Source organism: Mugil cephalus, chromosome 19 (genome assembly GCF_022458985.1).
Source record: "Mugil cephalus isolate CIBA_MC_2020 chromosome 19, CIBA_Mcephalus_1.1, whole genome shotgun sequence".
NCBI classification, from domain to species: domain Eukaryota; kingdom Metazoa; phylum Chordata; class Actinopteri; order Mugiliformes; family Mugilidae; genus Mugil; species Mugil cephalus.
Window position 1 is genome coordinate 7,050,646 of NC_061788.1, and position 24,457 is coordinate 7,075,102.

The 24,457-nt window shown below is 48.2% G+C and overlaps 1 protein-coding gene across 2 annotated transcripts; it reads right to left on the reverse strand.

Annotated features, from left to right (window-relative positions):
• Positions 1-1,772: 1,772 nt before the first annotated feature.
• notch1a (notch receptor 1a) lies at positions 1,773-24,457 on the reverse strand. 2 transcript variants are annotated; one of them, XM_047569764.1, is made up of 34 exons: positions 24,199-24,457; positions 22,968-23,049; positions 16,188-16,450; positions 15,761-16,099; positions 14,709-14,831; positions 14,379-14,612; positions 14,136-14,291; positions 13,869-14,054; positions 13,640-13,753; positions 12,939-13,052; positions 12,608-12,841; positions 12,415-12,525; positions 10,980-11,172; positions 10,740-10,885; positions 10,501-10,614; positions 9,830-9,949; positions 9,571-9,723; positions 9,243-9,471; positions 8,938-9,139; positions 8,673-8,826; positions 8,378-8,562; positions 8,067-8,199; positions 7,697-7,954; positions 7,492-7,604; positions 6,815-7,386; positions 6,262-6,702; positions 6,026-6,171; positions 5,698-5,911; positions 5,496-5,580; positions 5,231-5,393; positions 4,843-5,141; positions 4,612-4,759; positions 4,430-4,527; positions 1,773-4,291 (listed from the first exon to the last, which is right to left on the reverse strand). In XM_047569764.1, exons 1-34 carry the CDS (start codon positions 24,254-24,256, stop codon positions 3,032-3,034), a joined length of 7,440 nt encoding a protein of 2,479 aa, XP_047425720.1. In that variant the 5' UTR covers positions 24,257-24,457; the 3' UTR covers positions 1,773-3,031. The 2 variants fall into 2 exon arrangements, with proteins under 2 accessions (XP_047425720.1, XP_047425721.1); XM_047569765.1 differs by lacking the exon at positions 10,501-10,614.

The window sequence follows — 24,457 nt, forward strand, 5'->3', positions numbered from 1 at the left end:
AAGATAAACTGATAAAAATAATAATAATAACCAGACTAAAAACATAAAAATCATAAGAAAAAAAAAGGAAAATTCAGTTAAAAGACAGACTAAAAACATAAACTGTAAAAATGAATAAAATTCACTTGTGGTGCAGTTACAGTAAAGCAAAAATGAAAAGATTTCAGGTGCCATATAATGGTGCTTTTAGGATACTGCTTTAACTTCCAAGGTATACAAGTGCAAGCCAAATGTTTATAAGCGGTAATGTCCCCACTTTGTATGCAGTACTGACGAATTTTATGTTTATATTTTTTGCAGATTATCTGACTCGGATAACAACGTTATCCAGGTTATGGTTTGAGCCTACACTGAGTGATACCAGATATTCTTCCTGGTTCTGGAAGCACTGGAGTAATTGCTTGTATATGTTTTAGCTGATTAGCTTTTTAATTTTAGTACTGTGTTTTATTGATGTGGTTGTCTAGTATTTAGTCTGGAATGAAGTTAAAGTAAAGTAAAACAACGCAATGATACAACATTATTTGTAGATAGACACACTAAGAGACATTCCCTGGATAAACATTACAAATCTAACACAGAGTTACAGAAAGAGTTTGAAGTCTACGAGTTTTATTATTTATTATTTTAATAATCATAAACTGCTTATAATTATGAAGATTTACGTGTTCCCCACTTGCTGGAAACTCCCTTCTCCAGATCCACTGGAGCTTTAACCAAATGTTAACCAACACAGAGATAAATAATGTTTAATGTTTAGTGCTGGACTTCAGCATAAATCATCGTGTTTGGCTTTTAAAGCCTATAATTGCATCCTTCTTTTCTAGAGGCCTCAGTTTGATCATTGTGATCATTTAATGGAATCTGTTGTTGTTTTCTTTAGTAATGCAGCACATATGGAGCATAGATTCTTGTAATATACAGTATACTGTTTTTGTTGTTATTTTAGCCGTGTGTTATAACATAGTCAACAAAGCTTTAATTAGAGGATATTCACACTAAATTGGACAAAATGGAAACACTCCCCTATTTTCATTTGCCCAAAATTAAAGAGACTTGACTTGAATGCTGTTTCATGGACAGATGTGGGCTGTTCCCTCGTTATTTCTTCATTAGTTAAGCTTGTAAACGTGGTGGAATTGTTTAGGAGTGCTGTCTTTAGTAGAAAGACTCATGGCCAACAACTGAAGACAGATCCAGTAAAGGCCTTAACAAATGAGGAAACACATCCTTTTGTAATGTCCATGGGTATAGGTTTATATGACTCTTGAAACTTTTTTATTGATTATTGTTGTGTTCCTGGATTGAATCCTGTACTGTAACAGCAAGAGTGTGTGCAGATACCAGAATCATAGAAAATAAAGAAACCAGTAACTTTTGTATGACAGACAGGATCATTCTGGAAAGATTCAGAACTTTTCAAATTCGGTTTCAGCTCTTCAGCAAAGCAACCCAAATGCCCAGGCTGTAGTTGCTGTTATTATTTAAACAATGCCATTTACAAATATGAGCACATGTGGAAATGTCATATTTTCGTATTGTTTTCTGGGAACTAAATCAGAGGTGATTTAGCATGCCTGTTTTAAAGCATCTTTACAACATGTAAATGCATTCTAGTCTGGAGCCGGAGCGACACCTGTAATGACTAAGTGCCACCACTAGAGGGCTCCAGACACCAGCTCCTGTGGTTTACGTTTCAAATTAAGTTTGAGAAACTAAGCACAGGGGCTGTGTGGATAGTATTTCAGGGAAGACAGAAGAGGAGAGACACATTTTTAAGCTTTAAAGCTTTTATTGAATTAAGACAATTTTTACAAAACATTTTTTAATCAGCAAATATTTCTTTGCAAACTACAACTTTGCACGAGGATTGATTTTGAATTACTTTTCTTAAAAACATATTTACCTCTGGATTAGTTTATAAAACGTGACATTTAGACACCTTAAACCGCGCTCCTTCACAAAGTGCAGGCGGTGTCGTTAAAACACACAAAGGTCCCTATTTCTTTCACAAACAATGTTTTCCAACTTGAAGACATTTTTTTTTTCACAAGAAATCTCACAAATACATTGCTTTTTCTTAGGAAAAACAGAAATCACACTGGCACTATTTTAAAATGTGGCAAATGTAACATTCAACAACAAGTCTGCGATTTTAACACTTAACAGGTTAAACACGGTAACCACAATCACTGATTTGGGATACAATATGAAACAAATAAGCATCATAAATTATCACAAATCAATTACTCAGCACCAGCCCAGACCACTACCCCGTAAAAAATAGCCTCAGATGTGTTTAGATGCTTTTCTGCTTGTTCGTGAAAGCATCTTGTAGTCAATAAGAAACATTTATTTTGTGCTTTAAGGTCCAGAATCTCCACATTACACTCTCATTTATTTGTATCATTTCGCTTAAAGAGGACAGTGTAGCAAGCAACATTACGAAAGGTGACACTTTATATATATATTTATTTGATCAACGTCTAACACAGACTCAGTGATAAGACTTAGTGAAATGTAGTTCAGTAACAAAACCTGTGTCACTTAAAAAGACAGAGGAGGTTAAAATATAATTAACACTGAAAATTTAAAATAATCTATAAAAGTCGAAAAAAAAGGGAACATCTGTACAAACATAAAGCAACCCAAAAATAAAATTTGCAAAGACCGATGCGCAAAAAGATTAAAATAAATCCAGTGAATATATCAACACAAGACACAAATAAATAGCCAGTGTACACATCTAGGAGCCTTTTTTTTCTGATATACACTCCCTTTCAATGGTTTCTAGTCGTCCCATACATAACAAAACAAAAACAAAGCATAAATATAAAAGCATCTTTATTTTTTAGGTCAAAAAAAGCACATAAATAAATACAAAATAACTAAAACTGTTCTTATCATTAGTATAAAAACTGATAATAAAAAAGAAGCCTCTTCAGTCTCGTTTGTCTCTCTCTTTCTGCGCGGTTCGTGTTGTACTTTATATTTACTCAACCCGAGAGTTCGGTCCATTTTTCACGAGTCTCTATTTAAACTGGTCTGGGATCAGATTCATCTGCGAGTGGATACTTGTGGGCGGGCTGGAGATTCCCTCCGACCAATCTGACATGGAATGTGGGGACGAGCTGGACCACTGGTCGGGGGAACCAGGGGAAGGGGTTAGAAATGGGTGGTCGGGCACCTGTAGCTGGTGGTTGGGTGTGTTGTCCATTGGGCCTGAATAGCTGTGTTGGGAGGGCGGGGTGAGGAACTGGGTTCCGAGGATCTGCGTCTCCTGCGGCATCACCGTGTGGATGGCCACGGAGCGGCCCGCGCCGTTGTTCTGCTGCATGTCGGAGCCGTTGATCTCAATGTTTGGGAAACTCTGATTGAGGGACTGGCCGGCGGTGGCTGAGTTGGAGTTCTGGTGCTGGAGCTGCCGGGAGTGAGCCTGCTGCATCATGTGCGCCGACGAGCCGAGGTGGGTGGTCTGCAGGTTCTGGTAGCCCATTATCTGAGACAGCGTGGCAGTGCTGACGCCGTGCAGAGCGCCCATCATGCTGTGGGCCATGGGCGGCGCCTGGGTGAAGCTTCCTTGCTGGCCTACGCCCGGGTGCATCCTGGAGATCCAGTCACACGGGACTCCCCTGTTACCGCCTATGGATGCCGCGCCCTGACCGTTGGGGCTGGACACCGGCAGGTGGGAGAGACGGGGTGGGTTAGGGTCAAAAGACATGCATCCCATGTCCTTACCCATGTTCATCTGGCCCATGTGGGAGTCTCCATTGCCTTGTAGGTGATTCAGAGACATAGGCGGGGACTGCTGGAAGGGTGACGGCATGGGTGGAGAGGCCACATCGGACAGGTAGCCATGGGGCGACTCGAGGGAATCAACCGGGGAGAGGACAGCCGATGTGTCGAGTAGGTTATTCTTCCCGTCCAGCGACTTTTTCTTCTTCAACCTGTTATCTTTGCCCCCGTCCTTCCCTCCTTTCCCGCCGGCGCTGAGCTTACGAACCTTCTTGACGGAAAGGTTGGGCTTGAGGTTGCTGAGATAGTCGTTAGGGGAGCAGAGAGGCGGGGAGAGGCTGGAGGTGCTTAGCGGGGTGCTGTGGAGCCCGGGACTCCTGACTACGTTGTACTCATCCAGAAGGCGGACGATGTCGTGGTGCATGCGCTCCTGGGCGATATCTCTGGGCAGCTGGTCGAGATGGTCGGTGATCTCACGATTGGCGAAGTGCTCCAGGAGAACTTTAGCCGTCTCGTAGCTGCCTTCGCGCGCCGCGAGGAAGATCGGCGTCTCTTCCTGAGGAATCAAACGAAAAAAGAAAAAAAAAAAAAAAAACAGTTAATAAACTTTATAAACTGCTGTGAATGTAAGATGTAAGAAGAGGCAAATACTACTCAACACCTAGCTTGATCTAGATCAGATCCTTTAACGCACCTTGTTGTCTTGCATGTCTTTGTTGGCACCGTTTTTCAGCAACACCATGGCGGCCTCCACGTTGTTTACAGCCGCGGCCCAGTGAAGAGCAGATTTGCCTGCAGATTGGATGAGTTTATTATTATTACGACCCCTAGCACGAGGATGTGAAGATATTGCAGGCTGACAAGAACGCCACCTACCAGAGTCATCGGTGGCGTTAGCGTCGGCGTGGCAGTTGATAAGCTCTTCAACCATGCCCTCAACTGCCAGTCGGGCTGCCAGGATCAGCGGGGTTGTTCCGTCATGCATGCGGGCGTCAAGATCGGTGGCGCGGTTTCGGATTAAAATCTGTGAGGGCAACGTCTTGTTTAGTTAAAGGATGAACTTGGCCGAAAATAATTTGAGACTTCCGCAGAAGAAGCAGCAGTTACCTGGAACACTCCCTGAGCGTCCGCCGCCACCGCAGCGTGGAGCGGAGTGCGGCCCATGTTGTCTTGAACGTTGGCGTCGGCGCTGGACTCGAGGAGGCGCTTGGCGGCGTCAGAGCGGGCGTAGCGGGCAGCCAGGTGGAGGGCGGTCTCGCCCGTGCGGTCAGTCTGGTTGTGGAGGTTGGCGCCTTGGTAAATGAAGTCGGAAATGATTTCCGCTGACGGATCTTCTTCCTCTTCGCTGTTGCCGGTCTCCAGTCCTCCACCGCTGCAGGAGGCAATCATCAGGGGAGTGAAACCATCTGAAAAAGGAGGGAGAGGAAGATAGTGAGCTCCCAGTCACGAGGTGAGGAGATGGCGAAACGGATGAAGGAAAATGTTGTGTACACACCTGGTCCTCTGACGTTGACGTCCATGCAGTCGTTCTCTATTTCTCCCTGAGGAGGCGTAGGAGCGATGGATGCGATTCGCAGGTCGGCTGCATCCAGGTGCTGCTGCGTCCATTTCCTGTGGTCGGTGCGATCGCTCAAATCCAACATGGCCTGCTCCTCAAACTGAAAGACAAGTCGTCACAGTGTCACTATCGGCAGCTTTGGAAAAAACATTTGTGCGTTAATTGAGAAAAGAGGAGGCTCAAATCAGGCTGTTCATCGTACCCTGAATCGCCTGCAGTCTGGATCCTCATCGTCCCATTCATTCTGGTTGTCATCCATGAGATTGATATCAGAGTTTTTCATGGGCCTGTTGAAACGAGGACGCAGATTAGATCTACATTACATCAAATACAAATTTTGCAAACTGCTGCCAGCTAGGGATAAGAGAAAACACTGTAGCCGCCTCAGCTACAGTCCTACTTACTTCAGTCCAACAGAGTCCTCGCCCAAAGGCTCTCTGCGCTTCTTTTTACTTGGCTCGGATACTTTGAACCCCTCGGGAAACCAGAGCTGGCCATGTTCTCTCCGCCGCTTACGGGACACCAGAACACCCAGGCAGATGAAGCCCAGGGCAGCCAAGCCCAGGAACACAACATACATGGGGTATAGCTCTGGAGTGGAGTCAGTGGGTCTCACACCTGGAAGAAATAGTGAAAATCAATAAAGATTACATAAGATTTCAGTGTGATGTCCATTTCAAATGCACGTATGTTTATTCAAGGGGGCTAAAAGAATACAGATGAGTGACATACTTGTGACTGCTTCAATGTAAGGAACATTGAGATTCCCACTGGAGGCCAGCGCTCCCAGGAACGCAGCCACATCAGTAGCACTCTGGAAGCATTCAGTGGACTGCTGGTAACACTGACGGTTGTCAATCTCCAGGTACACCACTGACCTATTGGGAGAAACGGGTAGAAATATTAACACCGTACAAATACAAATAATATAATCCGCTAAATAAACGGGACGTCTTTGTTGAACCTACCCTTTGACTTGCACAGGATCCAGCTCTCTGCGTTTCCGTGAGCTGACCATGGAGGACACGCTCTCCTTCACCTGGCCCAAAACGTTTGCGGGCACTGAAGTCCACTCAGGCCAGCCGTCGGCGGAGCGCTTCAGCACGTTATGTTTGACCAGGTCTTGCTCGTTGCCATAGTAGGGGAAGATCATGGGCTCTCCTTTGGCGTCGCGGCGGAAAACCACGTTAGTGTGGAGGACGCTGCTGAGCTCTCTGAGGAAGGATGAGGAACGGTTCTTCAGCTGTTCCGGAGGAATGTGGACCACCAGGACTAAGTGTCCGTCTGCCAGCTTCTCTGGCATGTTGTTGGCACAGTCCAGGCCGTCCCATTCACATTCGGCGTTGTTGCAGCCCTGGTCGCAGTGGCCGTCCGCATAGTGGTCTTTACAATACTGATCATACAGAGGGCTGGAAAATAAAAAAATAAAACGAATTAGACCGAGTTAGGATCATGATACAAGAACATAAATTTGACACAACAATATTCTCATTTTTTTTTTTTTTTTTTTTTTAGACGTACTTGCACTGTCCTTCCTGTCCTTGGCAATCGAAGCCATCATAGAGGCACCCGGGGCTGTTGCACTGGCCGTCACACTTCCCGTCATTGAAGTACCGCCAGCACTGCAGAGCGGCCGAGCAGTTTTGCCAAGGGTCGTCAAAATTGAGCGAGCAGTCTCCCCCGTCCCAGCCGCAGGCGTGGTTGTTGCACAGCGAGTCGCAGATGTGGTTTCCTGCCCACTCATCGCACTGAGGAATCTCGCAGCTCACCTCCACTTCCGGGGGCGGGGTGATGTCGCGGCCGAAGCCTCCGACGAAGGAGTAGTCCAGTATGTGGCACAGCAGGCCGTTGAAGTTGCTGGGGCAGCTGCACTGGAAGAACGGTGCGTCTGGGGTGATCTGGCACGTGCCGCCGTTGTAGCAGGGGTTGGAGATGCAGAGGCTGTCGGTCGGGGTTTGGCACTCGGGCCCCGTGAAGGTAGAGGGACACAGGCAGCGTGGGCCTAAGTGCCCTGACACGCATGTTCCACCATTCCTGCAATTCAGACTCCCGCAGGACCGGGAATCATATTCGCAAGACGAGCCGGTGAAGCCCTAGGGACAAAGATGGACAAAGGTTATGATTATAACCTCAAGAAAATGTTAACAGTAAATCTTTTAAGAGGAAATTGTCAAACTGAGTGTTATAGACTAACTCACAGGTGGACATTTACAGATGAAACCATGAGGCGTATTACTGGCAACAGCACACGTCCCTCCATTTCTGCAGGGTCGACCTTTGCAGCCATCGAACACCTTGTCACAACGTTGACCTGTAGAGCACGAGAAAAAAGCATGTGTCAGGAACTCGTGTGATCATTTAGCCTCTTGCGGTACCGTTGAAGCCGGTCGCTCATATCGGTACCTGTATATCCGGTGCGGCATTCGCAGCGGTAGCTGTTGGTGAGCTGGATGCAGTTGTAGGAGCCTCTGGGGTCACAGGGGTCTGACAAACATTCGTTGACGTCCCCTTCGCAGCGCTCGCCCACGTAGCCGGCGGGACACACGCACTGGTAGCCCCCGATGCGGTCCACGCACTTGCCGTTGTTGAAGCACTTGGGCTCGTTGGTAATCGGGTCACTGGAGGGGTTGCAGTCGTCCAGATTAATCTCACAGTGGACACCTACAAGAGACGGAGAGTTAGAAACTTTGGTTCCGATGTCCTATTTGCTTATCGCACATATTTTTTTTTTTTTTTTTGCCCAGGTCTGGATGTAACTGTGACAGGGATTCACCTTGTGTTCCTCTGGGGCAGGAGCACTTGTACGTGTTGATGAGGTCAATGCAGGTGCCTCCATTCTGGCAGGGTTGTGACTGACATTCATTGATCTCTTTAGAGCAGTTGACACCGTGGTAGCCGGGGAGACACTGAGAGGGAACAAGAAAAAACACAATTCGTTATTCAAATGATCACATTTTATACAATAATTCAAGTTCAGAGATTTCAATCTTAATTCATGCAACTGAAAAAATGTTGAGAGAGAGACAAATAACTAAAGAATGCATGTCACTCATTGCAACTTTGAGCCAATCTTATATCTCCTACCTCACAACTGTATCCCCCTAGGTAGTCAGTGCACGAGGCTCCGTTCTGGCATGGATTGGGTGAGCACTCGTCCACCTGCTCCTGGCAGTAACTCCCGGTGTAGCCCGCCTGGCAGCGGCAGTAATGCGTGTTTCCAGCGTCCAGACACTGGCCTGAATTCCTGCACAAGTGAGCCACTTCAACCCCTGCAATCAAAGACAAAGAAGGAGTTAGAAGATAAAAAAAAACACACACTGTAATTAGATTCAGTACATGAACAATTAAAAGCTATGCCAGACGATAAAAATAGTCGTACCTTGCTGTTTGGCCGCAACATCACAGGATACACTTGGGATGTCACAGTAGAGGCCAGTCCATCCAGTCTGACACTGGCACGTGTAAGAGGCTCCCTGCTGCCAGCACGAGCCTCCGTTTTTACAAGGGGAAGAGTCACACCAGCGCACGAGATTCTAAAAAAGGAAACCGAGAGCAGATACTTAATGAGCCGTTTAATGGAGTCAATGCATAAAAGGAAAACGCGAAGAGTCCTAAATAATGGCGCAAACCGTGTATCTGCCTACCTGGCAGTTCACTCCCGTGTATCCGTGAGGGCACGTGCACTTGTACGTCCCGTAACTGTCGAGGCAAGTCCCACCATTGAGGCATGGCTTGGAGTCACACTCGTTGATATCATACTGACAGTAGCTGCCAGTAAATCCAGGCAGACATTGGCAGGTGAAGGCGTTAATTCCATCCACGCAGGTGCCTCCATTGAAGCAAGAGCTGTAGAAACACGAGATAATGGTTTAAAAACGTTACGTTATTGCACTACTTTTGTTTGCACAGGTTTTAAAGAGTTGAACAAGTGCAGGCAGGGCGAAGCTACCTGTCGGTGCAGTCGTTGGTGTTGATCTCACAGTTGATGCCGCTAAAGCCGGGCGGGCAGGTGCAGGTGTAGCTGTTCACACAGTCGGTGCAGTTGGCCCCGTTCCTGCAGGGGTTACTCTCGCACTCATTTATGTCCTGCTCACATCTGCCACCACGGAACCCGGGCAGACAGGTACACGTGAAACTGTTGACGCCGTCGCGACACAGGCCGCCGTTACTGCAGGGATCTGAAACACAGAAAAGAGGATGTAACGTTGCCCTTCGCTAGTGATGTTTTACATCATCGACCGCACGGGAAGTCGCAGCGGCTGAGATCTGTTCCTCACTTGGTTTGCAGTCGTCCACGTCCGTCTCACACTTCTGGCCGTTGTAACCCGGCTGGCACTTGCACTGATAGCCGCCCATGGTGTTATGGCAGAGAGCGCCGTTGCGGCACGGGCTCTTCACACATTCGTTGATATCAATTTCACAGGTTTGACCTTGAGATAAAGAGAAAAGAAAAATCAGGACATTGCTGGGTGGATGGATGGATGGATAAACTAATGGACAGTTACAACATGAAGCAAAAGCTGAAGTGATGCTTACCCTGCCATCCTTCAGGGCAGATGCAGGAGAAGCTCTGGTAGTCCTCAGACTCCTTACATATTCCACCATTTTTGCAGGGCCTGGGGCTGCAGGGAGCCAACAGGGTCTCACAATTTTCACCTGTTTGCAGAACAAAAAATTTCTGTCAATATGCATGTAACGTGGCACAAAATCCCCATCAAACATATACCACTACATTTGTATTGTCAAATATTTAATTTGGAGAGTGAACGTAATTTTTAAATCCCAGTTTCCATCCCACTTCCTTATCCATTTCCATGACGACTTAGCCAAACAGGAAGGGCCTTCCTGTTTCCTGCTATTGTGCGATCACAGACAGGAAACAGGACGTGGCGGAAGTGGGAATGGGGCTCGGAGACGCTCCTCGGCTTATGCTAGCCACCGTGGCATGTTATTCTAAAACGCACACACACTCCCGTTATCCCGGCAAAGCGGATAAGCAGATCTTTCCATACAGTGACGGCAAAAACAGACATCCCCGTTAGTGGTGGGTGAAGTTTACTAAAACAACACAGGATGGGATAGGATAAGCCTTTTGTGCGGAAACTTGCACATCAGAGCTGTGCAAGTGGCTGGGAAATAAGCAAACTACGCTCACAATCCAGGTAAGGGTCTAGTACTTGGACTGAGGGATTAGCTGCACGTCGTACCAGTGTAAGGCAGCAAGCAGTTGCATTTGTATCCAGCCACATCATCGATGCAGGTGCCCTGGTTGAGGCAGGGGTTGGAGGCGCACTCGTTGATGTTAGTTTGGCAGTTAGGTCCTACAGCGGCAGGATTAGAGAACACATCCGGGTTAGACAAAAGCCAGCCATCCAGGGTAGGCAGCCCACTTAACCGCTACGAACACCAGAAAAGAAAGTGACAAGATGGGGGGTTTGTAACTGACCAGTGAAGCCAGCTCTGCATGTGCAGTGGTATCCGCTGGTCATGTCCTTGCAGGTTCCCCCGTTCATGCATGGGTTGGACTCGCATTCGTTGTTATTGATGTCGCAGTTCTGGCCGCTCCAGCCGGAGTCACAGGTGCATTTGTAGCTTCAGCGGGAATTGAAACACAGTGTTAGTGATGTTTTCCGCTGGTTGCATTTTTTTTTTTGGTCGCTTGTGTCAAATTAGGACCGGCGCTCACCCGTTGATGAGGTCCTTGCATCGGCCGTGGATGCACGGGTTGCTGCCACACTCGTCCACCTGCGACAGGCAGGTGGCGTCGTTGTAGCCCTCCGGGCAGAGGCAGGTGAAGCTGTTGATGCCGTCGATGCATGTACCGCCGTTGTGACAGGGGTTGATGGCGCAGTCGTCGATGTTGATGTTGCACATCGTTCCTGCGAGATAGGAAAGTGTGATTTTTATGCACAGCGGGGCCTATATTCAAATTGAAAAATCTATCTATCTCTGGGCATTATGGAGGCAAAACAGCTGGAGACTTGGGTCTCTGGGGTGGTATTATTTAAGCTTTTATAATCCTCTAGCTAAGGTGTGTGGCTTTTGGTCAACAACAGGAGAAAGACTCCATTGAACTGAATGAGCAGAGGCTCTAGCCGCTCCAGTGTGTGGCTAGCCTGGTGGCCCCTGGAGGCACTTTTACCTCTCCTGCATTGATTGAATGGGGCACTGTTGAATAGGCCAAAAGAAGGGTTTCAGCTGGATCTGAGGGAGGGAGGTGCTGCCAGGAGAAAAGGGGGGGGGGGGGCTGCAGCTACTCTCTCTATTCACACACATACACACGCACCACCCCCCATCCAGGGACAACTCGCCTCACCCAGGGCTGTTTACGGGGACAGAAGGCCAGAACCATTTCACACACGGCCGAGTAACAATTAAACCCCCCTCTGATCTCCTACCCAGCTCCCTCCTTCATCAATCAGGAGGGGAGGTCCTAACTGCCTGATCTTCAGTTACAATAGTCCTCTGTCCCTCTGTCCCTCAGTCCTGCTATGTCCTCCACGCTCACCCCGTCAGCACAAAAAGACGGAGGGGGGGAGGAAGAGGAGGAGGGATGCGCAGCAGCCTGCACACACACTTGTCCCTCCCTCTTGGTCCCCCCGTCTCCCTTTTTTTTTTTTAGCATAATCACAGAGCCACTACCGGTCAGAACTGGCTCTGTCGGGTCATGAAAGGGGTGAAGACAAGAGTGGTCGACTTGCTGAGACAGTTACTAAAGTTCTGTATTCCTGTACATTACAGGTAGACGAACGCCAGCAAAGTGAAAACACGTCACACAATTTGAGCCGTTCGCGGGGTTTGTTGCGCGGTCACACTCTAATAAACATCAGATATGTGATTAAAGGCCAGTCTCTCTTCCTTTTAAAGTATCGCCTTACAGACTCTTTCCAGCCTGAACGTCACAGTCTTTTCAAATGGCAAACAAAGTTAGCGCTTTGTGTGTGTGTTTGTGCATGTATCAGGTTGGGGGCTGTGTTCCCTTTCTCTGTCCCCCTGTCCTACACAGGCAATCTGACACCATTGTTCCCCAAGAGTGGACCCGCCAGCCACCTGTCCTACCTGCCCCTCCCAAAGCTCAGGGGACCATCCCCCTGCACCTGTAAACTCCACCCAGCGCTCACCTGTGTAACCCGGCTCGCAGGCACACTCGTAGCCATTGATTTTGTCGATGCACCTCCCGTAGTCGCAGGGCTTGCTCTTACAGTCGTCCAGGTTCACCTCACAATTGAAACCTGTGAACACAAGGAAGAAAACATGAGGAAGATGCGCATATTTTTTACTGGTAGAGTTGCATGAGGATTGCTGAAAACTCACCCGCGGTTCCTTTAGGGCAGGAACAGATGTACGTGTTCTCCCTGTCCTGGCACGTACCACCGTTCTTACAGGGCTGACTTAGGCACTCGTTGATGTTGGTCTCACACAAGCGGCCAGTGTAGCCAGGTCGGCAGTAGCAGGTGAAGGAGGCAAGGCCATCTTTGCAGGTGCCATAGTGGCAGGGATCCGAGTAGCACTCGTTGATGTCGGTCTCACAGTGCTGCCCTGTGTAACCTGGCGGGGAGGAGAAAATGACTTTGAAAACTCTGACACAAATTAGGACCAAAGAAAATGTTTTGTTTTTTTTTTACATTACACAAAACCGTGGTACCTTCAGCGCATTCACAAGTGTACTTGTTGGGTCCATCTGTGCATTTGGCGCCATTCTTGCAGGGGGTGCTGGCACACTCGTCAATGTCCACTTGACACAAACCGCCAGAAAAACCTGCAAATGCATAAAAAAAAAGTCAATTTAAAACTACAATCTAAATAAATAGTGGAGCTCTATAAGTCATATCTACAGTGTGCACGGTGTGAAAATAGAGAACAGAAAAACTCATTTGCATCTGAAGTAGGCCCGCAGGACGCTGAAAGCCCTTACAAGCCATTCCAACCCCCCCCCCTTTTCTTAGCTCTTACTGTGCAGCAAAATCTTTCTTTTAAACCACAACACAATGGCCTCCAGCCTACCGGCAATAAACCAATCCCTGCCCCCCAATTTTGGCGCTAAGCTCTAACACAAACTCCCGTGCCCGCCAAATATGCTAATGGTTCAGAAGCTTGCTTCACTCTGCACATTTCACTCATAAACCCTTGAGCTAAACTATTAGAAAAGGTGAATCATTGATTCAATCTGTCAGCCGTGTGTGCTGTACTCATTGACAGACAGGTTAATCATACACTCTTTTATAGCCTCGTCTGTGCTCTGATTGTCTCACCAATATTGGGTTAAGTGAAACCCAAGCCAACCCAGGTCTTGTTTTTGTTCCTCAAGTTAAATCATAATTTTTTTTTCAGTTCCCAGCGTCTCACCTTTGGGGCACTCGCAGTGGAACGAGTTGATCTTGTCAATGCATTTGCCATTATTGAGACACGGCTGGTTGGCGCACTCATCTGTGTTGATGTGACAGAACACACCCTCATATCCTGAAATGAGAGAGAAGACAAATACCCTTTGTGAGCCGAGTAACTGGTATCTTAATTATCAATATACATACATAAAATAATCAAATTTTCTTTCAATATAAACCAATGCTCTTACCGGGCATACAGATGCAGTGGAAACCTCCAATCTGGTCAAGGCAGGTGGCGTCGTTATGGCAAGGATTGGACATGCATTCATTGACGTCCATCTCGCAACGAGGTCCTTCATATCCTTGAAGACACTTACACTGGAAAGAGCCTTTGGTGTTGAGGCAGCGGCCGCCGTGCTCACAAGGGTTTGCACCTAAAACAGTGAAGGCACGAGTTGTCATTTATCCGTAGAAATGTATGTGCGATCGATTGAGACCGAGACTTTGTAACTTACCAAGGGAGCACTCGTCAATATCAAGGTTGCAGGCCGATCCGGTGTAACCTGGGGGACAGGTGCATATTGCCTTGCCATTGACCGGGTTGGTGTCGCAGTTGGAGCCCTTTTGACAGGGGTTGCTGATGCAGGCGTCGTCGAGGTGGCACAGCAAACCTGCAAGCACCGATACACCGCGTTTAATCTCTGAGGCCCGCGGTGTGCGTGGACACTGTACCTGGGAGGATCCACAGACGGTCGTACCCGTGCGTCCGTGGGGACACTCGCAGAAGAAAGAGGCGACGCGGTCGTGGCAGGTGGCGCCGTGATAGCAGGCGGCGCTGGCACAGTCGTCGATGTTCTCGCTGCAGTCGTCGCCCATCCACCCGTTGACGCAGACGCAGTGGTAGCTCCCGTGAGTGTCGTGGCACGTCCCTCCATTCTGGCAGGCGTTGGGCATCAGCTCACACTCGTCCACGTTTTCTGTGCAGTACTGACCTGAACCATTTTTATAAAGAAAAAAGGAGGATGAGCACGATTGGGACGGACATTAACCGTGTTTACTGTTGCCGTGTTTTCTTAGAGCGAGGTTACCTGTGTAGTGAGGAGGGCACTGGCAGTTGTAGGTGTTCACCCCGTCCACACATACGCCGCCATTCTGGCAGTTGTGGCCTGGGCAGTCGTCGATGTTATGCTCACAGTGGTGGCCGTTGAAGCCTAATGGAAAAATGCGTAGTTAATTAGAACAGCATATAAACCGATTTGGCAACACTCGAATTTGGCTAATAATTAGACCTTTCCTTCCTCCTCTTATCACTGTGCGCTAACAAAAAGATAAGCTCCCTCTATCCTCGTGGCAGATTGTTTTAATGCCCCGTGGATGACAGCACAGCTTGTCTCCTCCTCAAACATCAAAGGATTGAGTGGGTTTTACAGGCACGATACTCTGATTAACTATCAACCAGCTCCGCAGGTGCCCGAGCAGCTTTAGTATCGGAACGCATTCCTGCACCGACACCCACGAGAGCCACACAGCATGGTTTAAACTTTAACACACAACCCTGCGATATCCCTCATTCATCTGCATGTCTGGACAGCACGCTTTGTGCTGATCATTAGCACTAAATCAGACACTAACAATGGCCGCTGAAAGGTAAATTGGCGATTTTTCTTTTTTCATCTGGAAGGGGAAAAGCTTCGTGACAGTCGGTGCCCCGACTCTAACGCCGGCGACCAATATCTTTGCATGCACAACACAATAAAGATGACAGACAGACTGGCTGCATTTAGCTGAAAAACAAGATATTTTTTGCGAGTTTGTGACCTCATGAATAGGGGTGCATATCTATACGTTCGCGATTGTGTATCTGTGGTGGTGTGTGGGGTCGCCGGTGATTATCAGAAGGAAACGTCTGTGGGGCTGCATCCTGCCAGTGGAGGCTGGCAGAGGCAGCAGGGAGGGGAGGAGGGGGGGTAACCAGAGATTACACACTCCACCCAATCAGATTTTACTACAGCAGACTGGTTTTTAGGTCAACTGATCCAACAGGACAACAAAAGTGTGCGTTCTGTTGCTAAATTAACCATATGCCCACTCCATATGTCAACAAAAATCAAATTATTCTCCTTTATTCCGCTGGTCTTACCTGGAAGGCAGCTACAGTCGTAGGTGGTGTCTCCCTTCTGGACGCAAGTGCCCCCGTTCTGGCAGGGCGAGGGGCTGCACGGCAGGTAAGGGGTCTCGCAGTGCTGGCCGGTGTACTCCTGGGGACAGCGGCAGTGGTACGAGCCGACCTCGTTCACGCACACGCCGCCGTTGACGCAGGGCGAGGGAGTCTGGCCACACTCGTTCACGTCCTGCTTGCAGGTCTGACCGCTGAAGTTGGGCGGGCAGGTGCAGATGAAGTTGGAATCCACGGCTGAGCACTGGCCGCCATTGGCACATGGATAGGAAGCACACGGGTTGGGAGTGCTGCAGGTCTTGCCTTGAAGAGAAAATACAGTCCATCATTATGGTTCATGCAGGAAAAGCAAAGTCAGAGTCGGAACGTTTGAGGTTTTTTAGCTACATACCTGACCAACCAGGTGGGCAGAAGCAGCGGTAGGTAGTGAGAGTAAGGAGATCGCAGGTTCCTCCGTTGTGGCACGGGGAGCTCATGCAGGCGTGGTTGGTGGGGGTCAGGCACAGGCGGTCGGTGAAACCCAGGCGGCACACGCAGCGGAAATCAAACGTGTTGCCGTGGGAGACGGCCCGGCATTCGCCGCCGTTGCGGCAGGGCGAAGGGCTGCAGGGGCTCGGGAACTGGCATCGACTGCCCACGTAGTCGCTGGGACACCTGGGAGCAGAAAGCGAAACAGGAGGGGTCAGCGACGATTGGAAAAAACGGGATCGTTTTTGTTTAAATCATGGGAACAATTATCTAAACAAAGGGGGAATAATGGGGGGGGGAGTGGAAGGGGACTGAAAGTTTCCCGCCCAGCAAAGTCCCACTGCAGCAGGACAGCATGTTGTTCTAGTGTGTCTCTCTGGATTATAGTCCCTCTGAACCTTGAAAACACATTCTGCTGGGACAACAGACGCCACAAAATGGTCTAGACCTAACAGCCTGTTCCCATCTACCTTGCTGTCCACACTCATCCTGAATGACCGTAGAGATCAAGGGGACTGTGCCGCCTATGGATGTCCCATACGAAGCTCTGCATTCAGGGCCTAAGCTCTCGGGTGCTTCCCATCCACACCAAGGACAGTTACAGTCACACAGCTCGAACCGGCCTTATAGATGGATTATTACAATATAAAAACCCGGGTTAGAAGGTCAACAAAGAGGAGCCACCCGTTTTGCCGCTTTTGCAGAAAAAAAAAACGTTTTCACCGAAAAAGCAGACTGCATGGAAGTCGCGGATTTTCACTTCTCATTTGCAAACGTCATTTGGTATGCGGCTTTCATATAACAGTGAAGTCCCATCTGTCACGTGAGGCAGCATTTAAAGTCAGCGAAAAAAGTGTTTATGTTTGAATCGGGGCTTGTGTGACGGTGTGTAGTCGTGCGCGTTTCCTGCTTGAGTGTTTATGTGTAAGGGAGGGCATCTGTTGGTCTCCCAGTATCTCCACAGGGAGCAGGTGCGCATGTTAATGAAGGCAGCTGTTGGACAGGGCTCCTCCTCCTCCTCCCCCCATCCTCCTTTCTCCTCCTCCTTTCCCCTCATCCCTCCTCCCCCTCCTCCTCTACCTCCCCTCTGTCCCCTTCTCAGATGGGGGTGCTGACAAGCCAACCTCTCCTCCAGGGACATAAAGAACCCATGTGAAGTCAGCTGTTGCAACTTCTGTCTCCTCAGCTCCGCCACCACCAACCTCGCCGCTCTTAATTCACCTCCTCCTTACCTGTTGGATGTCCCCTTTTTATGCAACACTGACGTTTCCCACATTCTCGTCTCCTCCGCGTCTCTCGTTTGACCCGTTTAGCGTTTCGTAGTTCTCGTTTCCCATTTTCTCCCGCAAGGGTGACTTTTTATAGCTCCCAGAAGTTTGCTTTTTACAGCATTCTCCTTATGTCGCAAGGGACTGCTGAAAACTCCATTGTTGACTTAGTTAGGTGAGAGCAGTCAGGGAGTTTTTAACAGTCCCGTGTGTCCCCGCGGGGAGCCCAGACAGTTGCAATTGACAGAAGATTGTAAAAGCATTTGGGGCCGCTTTGAAGTTTCCCTGCTTCCTATTTTGCTTCAGCTTGAAAACACACTAAACGGCCACAAAGGGACTGTAAAAAAATCTCACTCGGTGTGATGAAACAGAGATGTTATTAATGGTGTGTGTGTGTGCGTGTCGCCCCACGCTAACTAACTGTAATAGATCCTCTTTGTCCTGAAGTCAGCCCGGTCTGAGATAAAGATCCACCCACATGCTGAAAAGACCAGCAGCACACACCACGGCAACAGGTCTCTCCCAGCGACGCAATGTCCCCTCAGGCCGGAGCAGATGCTTCTTCGACCTCTGACCCTAAACACTTTTGTGACTGTGGGACGGCCTCTTTGCCTTCTCTCCCCTCTCTCCTCTGTCCCTGCTGGGACCGATCTACCATCTGTCACTCTGGGGGTGACTTTATCCTCCGACACAAAACCAGACCCAACTGTGCACTGGAAATGCCACCGCTGTGGAAAATGTGACTGAAAAGAAAAGGGTGGCATACAGTCTTCATGTATACACAGTACGTCTACAATTTAAAGTTTCTATCTTCGCGTTTCCATTGCATGCCGCTTACAAAAACGTTACACGATTATCGTCTTCTTTTTGTTTTTGTTCTCCCGCTTTATTGCCTCTTGTGTTTTTGTTTCTGCCCTTTCCTCCTCATTCATTTTGTAAGGTTAGCTGATGTTCCCTAAGATGTGTCTAATCATTAGCCAAGATCTGACCCCCGGGGTCCACATCTGTTAGTAATACCACGAACAGGACAATGTAGCGCAGCCAGGGAAAATGAGAAATGCACTGGATCTGGAAGGATCTGCAATACAATGCCTTTACGACACAATACTAAAAGCTAATGAATGAGAAACGCTGCACCAGGAAGATATGGAATACTCACACATACTCATTAGTGAGTGACCTGTTGTAAATGCCTCATCTCTTCAATAGCTAAAAACTCTCAGGAAGACCATGCAAACATTCAAAACTAGGTTTTCAAATAAAATCCCTTTAGAAAAGGCGGTTATTTTTCGTCCCGTGCTCCAAAACGAGCAGACCTGGAAGATTTACGAGGGTCAAGCGGAGTGACAAGGGCTGAGCACCTGCTTCGCTAATGACGGTAAGATCACTTTCATGGGGAAAATGCCGAACGCCGAGGTCACAACTTCAACGGCGTGTCTGCCGCTCTTTGTTCTGTCGGTGGCAGATACACTGAAGTGCTTGTACTTAACTCTCAGACGGTGCAAAAACATCCCAACTCACGGTTGAACTCTTAAAACACCTGCCTGCAACTTGACTTCTCGTGATTGTTATCAGTAACCTCTAGCCCGGAGTCAGATAACCATCAATCAGGTCGGCCCATAACATGTCACCACAGCAACGACTGCCTCTTGTTTTCCAAGTCCTTCTCGTTTCTTTCAGGTGAAATTTGATTGATGGCACTAGGGATCAACAGCTGTAACTGTTCCCCCTTATTCATTAGATGAATAAATAAATAAAAAAAGAAAAACATGACCTGCAGAGGAGTTCCTACATTTGACAGCCAGGCCTTGTAGATGTGAACTTTCAGCACCCACTCAAGCGAAATAGCCTCTTATCAGTCTGCTCTGACAGCGCAGCTTTGATTGCTGTGCTCTGAGGATTTCCAGATCAGTCTCTTCAAGGGGCCACGCCAGCAGTTAATGTGAGAAAACGTACAGTATATTGAATGTTTTCTTGACGGCAGCCAGTTTGCTTTCACGTTGGGGAAAAAGAAGAGCGGAGCACCGTCAACCTTGCCCACTGTTGTTTCAAAGGGGCCCTGGCATCTAGGGAATGGGCCCAACCAGGGGAGTGGCAGCCTTAGAGCTTAAACCCCAATAAAAGCACCAACACCAGCAGGCACACTTAACCCCGTCATGCATTTGTATGCTCCTGATTCGCTTAAGCCCGCACGGAGCTGAGCCTTTCACAGAGACCTGCCTGGTAATCCTATAGGAGGACAAACGAAGAGCGGCATTCCTTGAGGGAGAGTGTAACATCTTTTTAGTGGCGCTAGTCTTGCTCTGCATGCTCTTTAACGGGCAAGACATTTTACCATCAATACGCAACACCAGGCAGCCCCCCTGCAAGGTCAGAGACCTCACAAACCATCACAGGCTTTTGGTCTCTCTCACACACATCTATTTCAGGCCAACGTCTTGCAGTATTTCAGATATGCGCGGAGACAGTTGAGATGTTTTCTGGGTTTATTATTAACAGTTACCTCCGACCAAAACAGTGTCTGTTTCAGCAAAGCAGCATCGACGCGCAAATTTGGGGTAGAGGGCAGCAGCCTTTCAACTTTGCCGTGCCCTCGTTACTCTCGCTCAAATGGAAACCAAATTCGAACTCGCATGTCGCCGTGCCCCCACGCGCGCTTTCAACTTGCCTACATCACCACACATCTTCAGCTCATGGGAAACAGGAAGCCCCAGACCTTCAGATAACCTCTTACTTCACAGAATCGCGACAGAGTGCTTCCCCATTACGGTCACATCTTGCTGTGGCTTAGAGTCAAGTACCACCACAGACAGCGCACTGCTGCATTTTATGTACCCAGATGATTCAGCCCTTCCCTAAAATTGCAAATCTAAGATGAAAGTCAGACAAAATAAATTTCCATTGTCATCTCACCTTTTACCCTTTTGCGTGTTTCATATTCATATGAGCACACAGAGAGAGTAAAAGTGAATCACCGTCAGTAGCTGGTGAGGTAACTGAGATAAATGAGTACTTTGAATTAAACAATATGTTTATGTTTGTGAAAGACTTGTTCACCACTGCTATTTTCGGCCAACATTTGCTGAAGCTGTAATGTGTCTATTTATAAGGCACATCTAAACTAGATCTAGATCGTCTGGGCTATAACAATCTCTCCTAGTTTTATGTGCTTACGTTTGAATCACATGTTTAAAACCTCATCTCTGATCTGCCAGACACCTGTTGAGTTGATTGTTTGTGTTAAATCTGACAGACGTGGACCAAGAAGCAAGTCTGTTCCTGTTTTGGGGGGAGAGCGTCCTACACATTTAAAGTAAGGGGGCGGAGGGGGGTCTATTTTTACAACCAGGAAACAGGAAAAACATCCTCCCCTCCAAGGATACCGAATTCGTCCCAACACAATCCAAATGAACCCATTCATGAGACATGTAATTACCACAGTAAACACGGCGTCCTAACCTTGTTCTCCGTGCCAACATGTGATTTCACTCTCGCGCTCGTGGGAACGATTCTGAAACAGGATTTAAACCCATCTCACCACTCAAATCTGTGACACCATATGCTTACAGTCTGCTGCATAAACCACAGAACATGACTCACAGATGACTTCAATGGCTGCACGAGTGGGTTCGAAAAAACATTTCGGGGGTTGAATGCCTTTCAACCTTCCATCTTGTGATGGGAACTGTTAATCTTATGACACAATTCAGCCCTAAATCTGGTGCGGTGCTTTCACTTTGGTCGTCACGGAGTCAGACCAGTCTTCCCTCGAACCGTGGATGGGATTTCCGTGAGTGACGTCACAGGCAGATATTCAAATGAGGTGATGATTTAAAAAAAACAAAAACAAGTCGGATCATTGTTGAAAGCCCTCCCCCCCTTCCCCTCCTGCTACAGACGCTAAACTCTGACCCCCGAATCTCCCCGAGCACCCCGTGACCGATGGCTGCTTGGCTTGGCAGGGATGAATGATTAATGAGAGGGAAGCGAGGAGGAAGAGAGAGTGCGGGCGGGTGAAGCGATGCTCTTATCCTGTCTGTTTTTAATTGGGCCGAGCAGAGATGGAGACCACAATACCAGCTTTGTGGGGGTGAGGGGGACTCTCTGTGTGCCAGTGTGCGCACACGTGTGGAGGTCTGCATGTGTGCGCGGAGCGTGCAGATTAGATATTGTGAATTGGTGGCCTCGGGCTAGAAGCCCGGGACCCTCAATGGCTCCTCCGTGTCCCCACCGAGCAGATGAGCGCCTGCCACGACCACATGCCCCGAGGGCAAACCAGGCCACCTCTGAGTTTTTTTTTTTGCGGGCAAGGAGGGGATGAAACGATGCCACAACTGGATGCGAAGTGCAAAAGAAGTTGGGCGTCACATGCTTACGTACATGACGGCCGGTTAATAGGAATATGTCTGCGTATTAAGTGTCTCACCCGTAAACCACCACCAATCCATAGTCTAAACAAACAGCCCGCAATCTGGCCCTCGGTCTGTTCCCACTTGTTTGCGTTCGAATTTCTGCACTTTATTCCAATTAATCTCACTCTCTTGACATCCAATCCAATTACATTTCACAGCCATCTGGCTTTCAAATGGAGATCACACACGGGTAAGGCAGGGGGAAGATGGAGATGTGGGGTGGATAGCGAGGGAGGGGGGTTGGGGGGGTGTCCATTCAGAAAGATGTAGACAGGCCTTTTGGAGGGGGGAGGGCTGTGGCAGGGGTTTGGTGTGTGCTGCGGTGTTTTGGGGTGGCTGTGGCATGATGGGAAGCCCCACTCAGATTAGTCACACAGCATTATTCTGACTGCAGGACAATGGGTGACGGGCGGCGGGCGAGCCCCAGCTGTCGCCCATGAAAGAGCAGAAAAACAAGATTTAGGACTGGACGCGTCCTCTCACTTTGCTGGCGGAGGGGTCTTGCATTCATTAACGGGGCTGCTGATGGGAGGGGGTGGGCTTTTGTCTAGCTACCCCCCCCCCCCCCCCCCCCCCCCCCACCTCTCCAGCACTCTGGATCTGCACTTTCTTCTTCTTCTCCTTCTTTTTTTTTTTTTTAATTTCTTCAATCCTTGAAAGTCTTTTCTTTTACTTTTTTTTTGGCGGGGAATGTGTGCTTTGAGCAGTGCAGCTCCTGGAGGGTTACAGGAGCACACCAGCGCAGAATAAAACTCAAGGGCCTCCGGTTGCTGGGCACAGGGCCCGCTCAAAGGCTGGAATGAAAGGGGGAATATGTGGCCCCTTTTATTCCCAACCAAAAAAAAAGCACTTCCATGGGGCCAAAATTACGCTACACTGCACTACTACTAAGACTGCACAAATTCCAGCGAGCACAAAAAGATAGCAGTGAATGTAAGTGCTGTGTTGTGCTCTGAAGTGCAACATCTGGTGCATCGCACGTTGCTGTTTTTTTTTATATACACAGTTTGCCTGTTAACTCACTTGCATTCTCCATTTCCATTTGAGGTGGCTTCGCATCTTCCTCCATTCAGGCATGACTCAGTAGGTTGGGAGCATCTTAGACCTGTTGAATGCATAAAAAAAACAAAAACATAAATACACATCTTTAATTAATCCAACAGGAACTCCCTACGTGTATGGGAAATCTGTACTGTTAGACTAGCTGTTAGGATTAAGGAGGATTAGGCTGATGTGAAATTATCAGTGGGAAATTATTCATCAGAGGCATTTTAATACATATTTATTCAGCGGAATTTCAATTTTAATACACGCAACACACACGCGCTGATCTTTAAATTGATTTGTTACACGAGTGCCCGTGGGGGATATTGGGGTTGGCTGCTGTGGACACACCGGTGAGGACGTGAGCGCGTGGTGCGTGGCTTTTGGGAGCGCACGCTTTCGCGGGGAGAGCGCAGCAGCTGCGGGGCTCAGATGCGCAACAAAAGAAAGCAGAGTCCAGCACGAGCCATAAAACACTCTCCTCGGGCATTGTTTACCGGCAGACGGGAACAACAGCAGCCACCCCCCCCAATCTACCCCTCCACCCGGCACTCACAACTCTCCCACACATGCAGACAAAAGGTGTCCTCCCTCCCCCTCGCGCAATCCCCCTCTCCTTTCGCGTCCCCCCCGTCCCAACACACGGACCGACTTCCATTATCTCCAATGTTGTTTAAAACCTGAGTTCAGAACAATTTAAGACTTTAATACCAACAGTGTCTATTAAAAACAGTACTTAACCAAACATTTGGTTAGAAGGAAGTGCACCTAGTGCAAGTGTGGATTTATGCCCAAAGTTTTAGATAAGTCACTGTTGCACGTAAAGTATATGGCCAGTGTGTGCTCAGTCTGTGCAGACAAAATAACGTGAATACAACATCCTCTACTAGAGAACACTTCTTAAGTCGAGCAGCCAAGCGCACTCCAGGTTTTGGCGCATCCCCTTCTAGTGAAATCGTTCCCACGACTATGAAAAGCTCTTGGAAAAAGTTTCTCGGAGTTTTAAAGCGATTAAATCTACCAACTTCAAACAAAAGCCGGGCTTTTATTGTGTATTTAAAGTAGACCAAAGTCTTTAAGTCGATGCGTGTTTTATTGCACATTACGCACTAACTTTTCCAAAGTGAGATTTGAATTGAATTTGGACCGAGTCCCGCCGTCATCTTGCACCGATCATTCTCCGCAGCATAACTCATGGAAAACTGCTTACCTTGTGAGATGACGATTGCTGGAATCAGAAATGTTAGTTTCACAAAGAAACGATACATTCCTCCTCTTCAACTTCACAAATGTCGATGACTCCCGCGTAGGGTTCGCATAGATCCGCAGGTTGATACTCCAGACGTTGTCTCGAAATAAATATCCTTAGTGTCGGGGAGGGAAAAAAAAGTAAATCCAACGGAGAGAGGAGAGAGAGAAAAAGGGGGATCTTCTACGGTACTCAGTTCATAGATGTTAACCTGCTGCCT

Excerpts from the sequence above, each read along its gene's own strand:
- notch1a (XM_047569764.1), bottom strand. The coding sequence starts at position 24,256 with ATGTATCGTTTCTTTGTGAAACTAACATTTCTGATTCCAGCAATCGTC. Across the intron at positions 9,950-10,500 it reads CTGCTTGCTGCCTTACACTG|GTGAAAATTGTGAGACCCTG; the intron begins GTACGACGTGCA and ends TTCTGCAAACAG. Across the intron at positions 7,605-7,696 it reads ATGCCGCACCGGATATACAG|GTCAACGTTGTGACAAGGTG; the intron begins GTACCGATATGA and ends CGTGCTCTACAG.